General features: G+C 35.5%; 4 protein-coding genes across 11 annotated transcripts; all 4 read right to left on the bottom strand.

The window, feature by feature from the left end:
* Positions 1–506: 506 nt before the first annotated feature.
* Positions 507–2287, bottom strand: LOC119071567. 3 transcript variants are annotated; one of them, XM_037176504.1, is made up of 3 exons: positions 1063–2287; positions 997–1011; positions 507–892 (listed from the first exon to the last, which is right to left on the bottom strand). In XM_037176504.1, exons 1-3 carry the CDS (start codon positions 2069–2071, stop codon positions 834–836), a joined length of 1083 nt encoding a protein of 360 aa, XP_037032399.1. In that variant the 5' UTR covers positions 2072–2287; the 3' UTR covers positions 507–833. The 3 variants fall into 3 exon arrangements, with proteins under 3 accessions (XP_037032399.1, XP_037032398.1, XP_037032397.1); XM_037176503.1 differs by having other exon boundaries at positions 507–891; positions 996–2287; XM_037176502.1 differs by having other exon boundaries at positions 507–1011.
* Positions 2288–2347: 60 nt separating this feature from the next.
* LOC119071565 lies at positions 2348–4121 on the bottom strand. 3 transcript variants are annotated; one of them, XM_037176500.1, is made up of 3 exons: positions 2897–4121; positions 2831–2845; positions 2348–2726 (listed from the first exon to the last, which is right to left on the bottom strand). In XM_037176500.1, the coding sequence occupies exons 1-3, from the start codon at positions 3903–3905 to the stop codon at positions 2668–2670; spliced, it is 1083 nt and encodes a 360-aa protein (XP_037032395.1). In that variant the 5' UTR covers positions 3906–4121; the 3' UTR covers positions 2348–2667. The 3 variants fall into 3 exon arrangements, with proteins under 3 accessions (XP_037032395.1, XP_037032394.1, XP_037032393.1); XM_037176499.1 differs by having other exon boundaries at positions 2348–2725; positions 2830–4121; XM_037176498.1 differs by having other exon boundaries at positions 2348–2845.
* A 129-nt stretch (positions 4122–4250) lies between these two features.
* On the bottom strand, positions 4251–6024 carry LOC119071564. 3 transcript variants are annotated; one of them, XM_037176497.1, is made up of 3 exons: positions 4800–6024; positions 4734–4748; positions 4251–4629 (listed from the first exon to the last, which is right to left on the bottom strand). In XM_037176497.1, the coding sequence occupies exons 1-3, from the start codon at positions 5806–5808 to the stop codon at positions 4571–4573; spliced, it is 1083 nt and encodes a 360-aa protein (XP_037032392.1). In that variant the 5' UTR covers positions 5809–6024; the 3' UTR covers positions 4251–4570. The 3 variants fall into 3 exon arrangements, with proteins under 3 accessions (XP_037032392.1, XP_037032391.1, XP_037032390.1); XM_037176496.1 differs by having other exon boundaries at positions 4251–4628; positions 4733–6024; XM_037176495.1 differs by having other exon boundaries at positions 4251–4748.
* Positions 6025–6238: 214 nt separating this feature from the next.
* LOC119071561 lies at positions 6239–8753 on the bottom strand. Of its 2 annotated transcripts, XM_037176489.1 has the most exons (3): positions 8461–8753; positions 6714–7815; positions 6239–6609 (listed from the first exon to the last, which is right to left on the bottom strand). In XM_037176489.1, the coding sequence occupies exons 1-3, from the start codon at positions 8615–8617 to the stop codon at positions 6552–6554; spliced, it is 1317 nt and encodes a 438-aa protein (XP_037032384.1). In that variant the 5' UTR covers positions 8618–8753; the 3' UTR covers positions 6239–6551. The 2 variants fall into 2 exon arrangements, with proteins under 2 accessions (XP_037032384.1, XP_037032383.1); XM_037176488.1 differs by having other exon boundaries at positions 6239–7815; positions 8461–8743.
* Between the last annotated feature and the right edge of the window lie 938 nt (positions 8754–9691).

Raw genomic sequence — 9691 nt, 5'->3', positions numbered from 1 at the left:
ATAATGGCCGAGAATATATCCATAAGAAAAGTTTTGGAATTTTTTTGCAGCACCTCGGCAGAGTAAAATAAACCTGGCAGGAGGGGTTCATTTTCGAAACGTCAAATAAGGGACCTAATACACTGTATGAAAATGAACTCAAATGAACACTGACATAAAGTGAAAAATTTTATTCGCAAAAAAATTAGGGATATAGATTATTCAGCTCCCTAGTCAAATCGGCGCTGCGGCCTGGTTAAATTTACTCTGTCGTGGTAGCACACTTGCGATTGCGTCACTTCTGAGTGTTTGTCTCTCTGTGGAAAAAACAACGAAACATCGAATTTTGCTTTTGTTTTATTTCATTGATTGGCTCAGATAAAATTTACAATTTTCAAAATTTTATTAAATTTATGGTTTTACTTATCGATTCTAGATGCTATTCACAAATATATTTTCATTTTACTGTACTTTTTATCACACTTTCTACAAATTAAATCGATGGAGCTTACAGTTATAAATTAGGGTGTGTCGTGTTTAAGGAATATCGGTTTCTCAGGTTCAATTATTTTATGTCGAATCAAAAGACTGTTGTTTATAGATCAACGTTATAATATGAACTAAATTGCACAGTACAATGCTTGACATTACATAATTTAGAAACTTAATTGACTGTGCCAACTATTAAGATAAACAAAAGTTCAGATTGGTCTGAACATACTCCCGGCCAAGACATTATAAATCGTCTTCAAATAAAACTAACACAAAAAATTCAAAATGAAATGAAATTGGCTCGGAAGATAAAATGAATGAAACGGAAAAATTTACTCAAAAATAAACTCAAATTCAAATCCTCATCGGTCAGGCTGCACATTGGTCTCGAAATAAATGCGCACTCGATTTGACAAAAAAGAATTGTCAGCTCCTTAAACGTGAGATGTGACGACCCAACAATTTGTTTGAGGTGAAACTTCATTGATTGCACTGCTGCTTCCCAAATTCCTCCGAAATTACTTGCTGTTGTAGGATTGAATTCCCAATCGACGCCGTCGTTGGTAAATAAAGCGACTATTTCGTCCATTTGTTCTCTCAGTGCGCTCTGCTGTGCCTTAGAAAGCTCTGTTATCCAGTCCACAAAATTCGCAGCATTTTTGTTGTACATAATGGCAGGTTTTGCCCGACGACTGATGAATCTCTTGGATAATCGTTTTCGGATACCATGGAGCGCTTCATTCTCCAGCGAACGATGTTGAAGACTACTCATGTTCCATAAACAAGTCGAGAAACATTCCGCTAATTGTTCACACATTGATACTCCATTGACTGTCTGCAATTGACCACAATAATACGAAGAAACGGCAGTTGGAACAATTACTGCAAGATGAATAAATCCAGCTGATCTGTCAGCCTTGCAACTTCCGACTCGTTCGGCCTTTGACACGCTTAAAGACGAACTGGAATGATTGCTTGATCCGTTATGAGACGCCGAAACCAATGCTCGAAATGAAACTTTAATCGAACAAACGATTGAAATGTGGAATACTCGATGATGTTTGACTATTGAAACACATAAAGTCAAAATTGTAAATTCCGGTTTTCGCTGTACGGATCGCAGTTGACCAAAATTGAAACCATAAAATGACCACTGCTCTACTCCATTGATTGTCTTTGGTAGACGATTATTGCACACAATAACTTTGAAACTCCGATCATATGTGCGTTGCATATCACCACAATTGAAACAAAGAAATGGTGACGTCAACCAAGCTGTACTGGCATACACTAATTGCATAATGATACTGGAATGCAATTTGTAGTCGAAAATCAGCTTCTCTGTCATTATTGAACACTGAAAGACAGTAGAGCACGAAGCCAATCCATGAGCCACTACATGAAACTGCAATTCGATGATTATTCTCGAAGCGTCTTTTTGAGACAACGTGGATCTTTTGTTAACCAGCGACCTTTTGTTTCCATCCACGTTTTTCTCACAAATGAACATTGAGAGAATGGGCACAAATCGTAAAACTTCCAACTCGCTGAACACTTGACTCTTTAAATCGTATCTTTTCGATGAAACAACTAGAACCATTTGATTCTTTTCACAAACATACAAATTTGAATGATTCACAAAAATGTCTATTGTCTTAGAACGCGATTGTTCGCACTTGTCGGAACATGGCCGGGAGTATGTTCAGACCAATCTGAACTTTTGTTTATCTTAATAGTTGGCACAGTCAATTAAGTTTCTAAATTATGTAATGTCAAGCATTGTACTGTGCAATTTAGTTCATATTATAACGTTGATCTATAAAAAAAAAAAAAAAAAAAAAAAAAAAAAAAAAAAAAAAAAAAAAAAAAAAACAAATGTTTAGGGAATATCGGTTTCTCAGGTTCAATTATTTTATGTCGAATCAAAAGACTGTTGTTTATAGATCAACGTTATAATATGAACTAAATTGCACAGTACAATGCTTGACATTACATAATTTAGAAACTTAATTGACTGTGCCAACTATTAAGATAAACAAAAGTTCAGATTGGTCTGAACATACTCCCGGCCAAGACATTATAAATCGTCTTCAAATAAAACTAACACAAAAAATTCAAAATGAAATGAAATTGGCTCGGAAGATAAAATGAATGAAACGGAAAAATTTACTCAAAAATAAACTCAAATTCAAATCCTCATCGGTCAGGCTGCACATTGGTCTCGAAATAAATGCGCACTCGATTTGACAAAAAAGAATTGTCAGCTCCTTAAACGTGAGATGTGACGACCCAACAATTTGTTTGAGGTGAAACTTCATTGATTGCACTGCTGCTTCCCAAATTCCTCCGAAATTACTTGCTGTTGTAGGATTGAATTCCCAATCGACGCCGTCGTTGGTAAATAAAGCGACTATTTCGTCCATTTGTTCTCTCAGTGCGCTCTGCTGTGCCTTAGAAAGCTCTGTTATCCAGTCCACAAAATTCGCAGCATTTTTGTTGTACATAATGGCAGGTTTTGCCCGACGACTGATGAATCTCTTGGATAATCGTTTTCGGATACCATGGAGCGCTTCATTCTCCAGCGAACGATGTTGAAGACTACTCATGTTCCATAAACAAGTCGAGAAACATTCCGCTAATTGTTCACACATTGATACTCCATTGACTGTCTGCAATTGACCACAATAATACGAAGAAACGGCAGTTGGAACAATTACTGCAAGATGAATAAATCCAGCTGATCTGTCAGCCTTGCAACTTCCGACTCGTTCGGCCTTTGACACGCTTAAAGACGAACTGGAATGATTGCTTGATCCGTTATGAGACGCCGAAACCAATGCTCGAAATGAAACTTTAATCGAACAAACGATTGAAATGTGGAATACTCGATGATGTTTGACTATTGAAACACATAAAGTCAAAATTGTAAATTCCGGTTTTCGCTGTACGGATCGCAGTTGACCAAAATTGAAACCATAAAATGACCACTGCTCTACTCCATTGATTGTCTTTGGTAGACGATTATTGCACACAATAACTTTGAAACTCCGATCATATGTGCGTTGCATATCACCACAATTGAAACAAAGAAATGGTGACGTCAACCAAGCTGTACTGGCATACACTAATTGCATAATGATACTGGAATGCAATTTGTAGTCGAAAATCAGCTTCTCTGTCATTATTGAACACTGAAAGACAGTAGAGCACGAAGCCAATCCATGAGCCACTACATGAAACTGCAATTCGATGATTATTCTCGAAGCGTCTTTTTGAGACAACGTGGATCTTTTGTTAACCAGCGACCTTTTGTTTCCATCCACGTTTTTCTCACAAATGAACATTGAGAGAATGGGCACAAATCGTAAAACTTCCAACTCGCTGAACACTTGACTCTTTAAATCGTATCTTTTCGATGAAACAACTAGAACCATTTGATTCTTTTCACAAACATACAAATTTGAATGATTCACAAAAATGTCTATTGTCTTAGAACGCGATTGTTCGCACTTGTCGGAACATGGCCGGGAGTATGTTCAGACCAATCTGAACTTTTGTTTATCTTAATAGTTGGCACAGTCAATTAAGTTTCTAAATTATGTAATGTCAAGCATTGTACTGTGCAATTTAGTTCATATTATAACGTTGATCTATAAAAAAAAAAAAAAAAAAAAAAAAAAAAAAAAAAAAAAAAAAAAAAAAAAAAAAAAAAAAAAAAAAAAAAAAAAAAAAACAAAAAAAAAAAAAAAAAAAAAAAAAAAAAAAAAAAAAAAAACAAATGTTTAGGGAATATCGGTTTCTCAGGTTCAATTATTTTATGTCGAATCAAAAGACTGTTGTTTATAGATCAACGTTATAATATGAACTAAATTGCACAGTACAATGCTTGACATTACATAATTTAGAAACTTAATTGACTGTGCCAACTATTAAGATAAACAAAAGTTCAGATTGGTCTGAACATACTCCCGGCCAAGACATTATAAATCGTCTTCAAATAAAACTAACACAAAAAATTCAAAATGAAATGAAATTGGCTCGGAAGATAAAATGAATGAAACGGAAAAATTTACTCAAAAATAAACTCAAATTCAAATCCTCATCGGTCAGGCTGCACATTGGTCTCGAAATAAATGCGCACTCGATTTGACAAAAAAGAATTGTCAGCTCCTTAAACGTGAGATGTGACGACCCAACAATTTGTTTGAGGTGAAACTTCATTGATTGCACTGCTGCTTCCCAAATTCCTCCGAAATTACTTGCTGTTGTAGGATTGAATTCCCAATCGACGCCGTCGTTGGTAAATAAAGCGACTATTTCGTCCATTTGTTCTCTCAGTGCGCTCTGCTGTGCCTTAGAAAGCTCTGTTATCCAGTCCACAAAATTCGCAGCATTTTTGTTGTACATAATGGCAGGTTTTGCCCGACGACTGATGAATCTCTTGGATAATCGTTTTCGGATACCATGGAGCGCTTCATTCTCCAGCGAACGATGTTGAAGACTACTCATGTTCCATAAACAAGTCGAGAAACATTCCGCTAATTGTTCACACATTGATACTCCATTGACTGTCTGCAATTGACCACAATAATACGAAGAAACGGCAGTTGGAACAATTACTGCAAGATGAATAAATCCAGCTGATCTGTCAGCCTTGCAACTTCCGACTCGTTCGGCCTTTGACACGCTTAAAGACGAACTGGAATGATTGCTTGATCCGTTATGAGACGCCGAAACCAATGCTCGAAATGAAACTTTAATCGAACAAACGATTGAAATGTGGAATACTCGATGATGTTTGACTATTGAAACACATAAAGTCAAAATTGTAAATTCCGGTTTTCGCTGTACGGATCGCAGTTGACCAAAATTGAAACCATAAAATGACCACTGCTCTACTCCATTGATTGTCTTTGGTAGACGATTATTGCACACAATAACTTTGAAACTCCGATCATATGTGCGTTGCATATCACCACAATTGAAACAAAGAAATGGTGACGTCAACCAAGCTGTACTGGCATACACTAATTGCATAATGATACTGGAATGCAATTTGTAGTCGAAAATCAGCTTCTCTGTCATTATTGAACACTGAAAGACAGTAGAGCACGAAGCCAATCCATGAGCCACTACATGAAACTGCAATTCGATGATTATTCTCGAAGCGTCTTTTTGAGACAACGTGGATCTTTTGTTAACCAGCGACCTTTTGTTTCCATCCACGTTTTTCTCACAAATGAACATTGAGAGAATGGGCACAAATCGTAAAACTTCCAACTCGCTGAACACTTGACTCTTTAAATCGTATCTTTTCGATGAAACAACTAGAACCATTTGATTCTTTTCACAAACATACAAATTTGAATGATTCACAAAAATGTCTATTGTCTTAGAACGCGATTGTTCGCACTTGTCGGAACATGGCCGGGAGTATGTTCAGACCAATCTGAACTTTTGTTTATCTTAATAGTTGGCACAGTCAATTAAGTTTCTAAATTATGTAATGTCAAGCATTGTACTGTGCAATTTAGTTCATATTATAACGTTGATCTATAAAAAAAAAAAAAAAAAAAAAAAAAAAAAAAAAAAAAAAAAAAAAAAAAAAAAAAAAAAAAAAAAAAAAAAAAAAAAAAAAAAAAAAAAAAAAAACAAAAAAAAAAAAAAAAAAAAAAAAAAAAAAAAAAAAAAAAAAAAAAAAAAAAAAAAAAAAAAAAAAAAAAAAAAAAAAAAAAAAAAAAAAAAAAAAAAAAAAAAAACTGTTTAGGGAATATCGGTTTCTCAGGTTCAATTATTTTATGTCGAATCAAAAGACTGTTGTTTATAGATCAACGTTATAATATGAACTAAATTGCACAGTACAATGCTTGACATTACATAATTTAGAAACTTAATTGACTGTGCCAACTATTAAGATAAACAAAAGTTCAGATTGGTCTGAACATACTCCCGGCCAAGACATTATAAATCGTCTTCAAATAAAACTAACACAAAAAATTCAAAATGAAATGAAATTGGCTCGGAAGATAAAATGAATGAAACGGAAAAATTTACTCAAAAATAAACTCAAATTCAAATCCTCATCGGTCAGGCTGCACATTGGTCTCGAAATAAATGCGCACTCGATTTGACAAAAAAGAATTGTCAGCTCCTTAAACGTGAGATGTGACGACCCAACAATTTGTTTGAGGTGAAACTTCATTGATTGCACTGCTGCTTCCCAAATTCCTCCGAAATTACTTGCTGTTGTAGGATTGAATTCCCAATCGACGCCGTCGTTGGTAAATAAAGCGACTATTTCGTCCATTTGTTCTCTCAGTGCGCTCTGCTGTGCCTTAGAAAGCTCTGTTATCCAGTCCACAAAATTCGCAGCATTTTTGTTGTACATAATGGCAGGTTTTGCCCGACGACTGATGAATCTCTTGGATAATCGTTTTCGGATACCATGGAGCGCTTCATTCTCCAGCGAACGATGTTGAAGACTACTCATGTTCCATAAACAAGTCGAGAAACATTCCGCTAATTGTTCACACATTGATACTCCATTGACTGTCTGCAATTGACCACAATAATACGAAGAAACGGCAGTTGGAACAATTACTGCAAGATGAATAAATCCAGCTGATCTGTCAGCCTTGCAACTTCCGACTCGTTCGGCCTTTGACACGCTTAAAGACGAACTGGAATGATTGCTTGATCCGTTATGAGACGCCGAAACCAATGCTCGAAATGAAACTTTAATCGAACAAACGATTGAAATGTGGAATACTCGATGATGTTTGACTATTGAAACACATAAAGTCAAAATTGTAAATTCCGGTTTTCGCTGTACGGATCGCAGTTGACCAAAATTGAAACCATAAAATGACCACTGCTCTACTCCATTGATTGTCTTTGGTAGACGATTATTGCACACAATAACTTTGAAACTCCGATCATATGTGCGTTGCATATCACCACAATTGAAACAAAGAAATGGTGACGTCAACCAAGCTGTACTGGCATACACTAATTGCATAATGATACTGGAATGCAATTTGTAGTCGAAAATCAGCTTCTCTGTCATTATTGAACACTGAAAGACAGTAGAGCACGAAGCCAATCCATGAGCCACTACATGAAACTGCAATTCGATGATTATTCTCGAAGCGTCTTTTTGAGACAACGTGGATCTTTTGTTAACCAGCGACCTTTTGTTTCCATCCACGTTTTTCTCACAAATGAACATTGAGAGAATGGGCACAAATCGTAAAACTTCCAACTCGCTGAACACTTGACTCTTTAAATCGTATCTTTTCGATGAAACAACTAGAACCATTTGATTCTTTTCACAAACATACAAATTTGAATGATTCACAAAAATGTCTATTGTCTTAGAACGCGATTGTTCGCACTTGTCGGAACATGGCCGGGAGTATGTTCAGACCAATCTGAACTTTTGTTTATCTTAATAGTTGGCACAGTCAATTAAGTTTCTAAATTATGTAATGTCAAGCATTGTACTGTGCAATTTAGTTCATATTATAACGTTGATGAAACCATAAAATGACCACTGCTCTACTCCATTGATTGTCTTTGGTAGACGATTATTGCACACGATAACTTTGAAACAAAGAAATGGTGACGTCAACCAAGCTGTACTGGCATACACTAATTGCATAGTGATACTCGAATGCACCAATTTGTAGTCGAAAATCAGCTTCTCTGTCATTATTGAACACTGAAAGACAGTAGAGCACGAAGCCAATCCATGAGCCACTACATGAAACTGCAATTCGATGATTATTCTCGAAGCGTCTTTTTGAGACAACGTGGATCTTTTGTTAACCAGCGACCTTTTGTTTCCATCCACGTTTTTCTCACAAATGAACATTGAGAAAATGGGCACAAATCGTAAAACTTCCAACTCGCTGAACACTTGACTCTTTTAATCGTATCTTTTCGATGAAACAACTAGAACCATTTGATTCTTTTCACAAACATACAAATTTGAATGATTCACAAAAATGTCTATTGTCTTAGAACGCGATTGTTCGCACTTGTCGGAACATAAACTTTCATCGACCGATAATTTGATAAAAAAACAGCCGATTTCTCTCACAACTACAACGCGAATTAAATAAACAAACGGTTGAGCAACCGACATCCCGGTTGAGCCCCCAAATGTTTAAGGAATATCGGTTTCTCAGGTTCAATTATTTTATGTCGAATCAAAAGACTGTTGTTTATAGATCAACGTTATAATATGAACTAAATTGCACAGTACAATGCTTGACATTACATAATTTAGAAACTTAATTGACTGTGCCAACTATTAAGATAAACAAAAGTTCAGATTGGTCTGAACATGTCGATTTCAATTATTTTTTTTAGTCATTCCGGGTTCCGCCCTACCGCGATTCACCCTCGCACTAGCAATAATAATCAGCAAAAATTTTTTTTTTCTAAGTCAATATAAGCTTGCACCGTCACTTTTTCAAAAATTTTCGAGCTACACGAGATAGCTGGATTATGGGTCCGAACCAAAAAAAATCTACAGATGCTTTTGCAAAGTTTTCACTCTGTACGGCATCTAGAGGGTCTACTAGAACATACAAAAATTAAAAAAAGTTAAAAAAATGTTTTACCGTCATTTCGGTATAGCATCAAGTTTCACCGAGGTGGAATTTTCAAGAATTTTGTAAGTGGAAAAGTCATCTCACCTGGGTGAATTTTTTTCAAGCTATTGTTGTGATAGCTCATTTTGTAGGTATTTCAATAGCGCATCCAGCAAACATACAGTTTAGATAGATAAATTTAAATATTTTTTGGTTTCGCTGTTGGAAGGCCCAAAAATTGGGCATTTCTTCGAGTATGGAGACAATTAACATTTTAAATACAGCAAGTAAATGAAAAATTTTGACAGAAATTCAAATATTATTCATGAATAACACATTTAAAAGCTGAAAATAGTAAGATTTCGTTTTTTAAGAGAAGCCAATTTGTTATGTTTTCGAAAATACCCAAAGAAATGCCCCATTTTTGGGCCTTCCAACAGTGAAACCAAAAAATATTTAAATTTACCTATCGAAACTGTACGTTTACTGGATGCGCTATTGAAATACCTACAAAATGAGCTATCACAACAATAGCTTGAAAAAAATTCACCCAGGTGAGATGACTTTTCCACTTACAAAATTCTTGAAAATTCCACCTCGGTGAAACTTGATGCTATACCAAA

The sequence above is a fragment of the Bradysia coprophila genome (assembly GCF_014529535.1).
Source record: "Bradysia coprophila strain Holo2 chromosome IV unlocalized genomic scaffold, BU_Bcop_v1 contig_5, whole genome shotgun sequence".
In the NCBI taxonomy this organism is placed as follows: domain Eukaryota; kingdom Metazoa; phylum Arthropoda; class Insecta; order Diptera; family Sciaridae; genus Bradysia; species Bradysia coprophila.
The sequence above is the reverse complement of the archived record's forward strand: the minus strand, read 5'-3'. Positions and strand labels throughout refer to the sequence as shown.

Excerpts from the sequence above, each read along its gene's own strand:
- LOC119071565 (XM_037176498.1), bottom strand. The coding sequence starts at position 3,905 with ATGGTTCTAGTTGTTTCATCGAAAAGATACGATTTAAAGAGTCAAGTG. Across the intron at positions 2,846-2,896 it reads GCAGAGCGCACTGAGAGAAC|TCAATCCTACAACAGCAAGT; the intron begins AAATGGACGAAA and ends TCGATTGGGAAT.
- LOC119071561 (XM_037176488.1), bottom strand. The coding sequence starts at position 8,617 with ATGTCGGTTGCTCAACCGTTTGTTTATTTAATTCGCGTTGTAGTTGTG. Across the intron at positions 7,816-8,460 it reads CATTTTTGTGAATCATTCAA|ATTTGTATGTTTGTGAAAAG; the intron begins ATTTGTATGTTT and ends TGAATCATTCAA.
- LOC119071567 (XM_037176502.1), bottom strand. The coding sequence starts at position 2,071 with ATGGTTCTAGTTGTTTCATCGAAAAGATACGATTTAAAGAGTCAAGTG. Across the intron at positions 1,012-1,062 it reads GCAGAGCGCACTGAGAGAAC|TCAATCCTACAACAGCAAGT; the intron begins AAATGGACGAAA and ends TCGATTGGGAAT.
- LOC119071564 (XM_037176495.1), bottom strand. The coding sequence starts at position 5,808 with ATGGTTCTAGTTGTTTCATCGAAAAGATACGATTTAAAGAGTCAAGTG. Across the intron at positions 4,749-4,799 it reads GCAGAGCGCACTGAGAGAAC|TCAATCCTACAACAGCAAGT; the intron begins AAATGGACGAAA and ends TCGATTGGGAAT.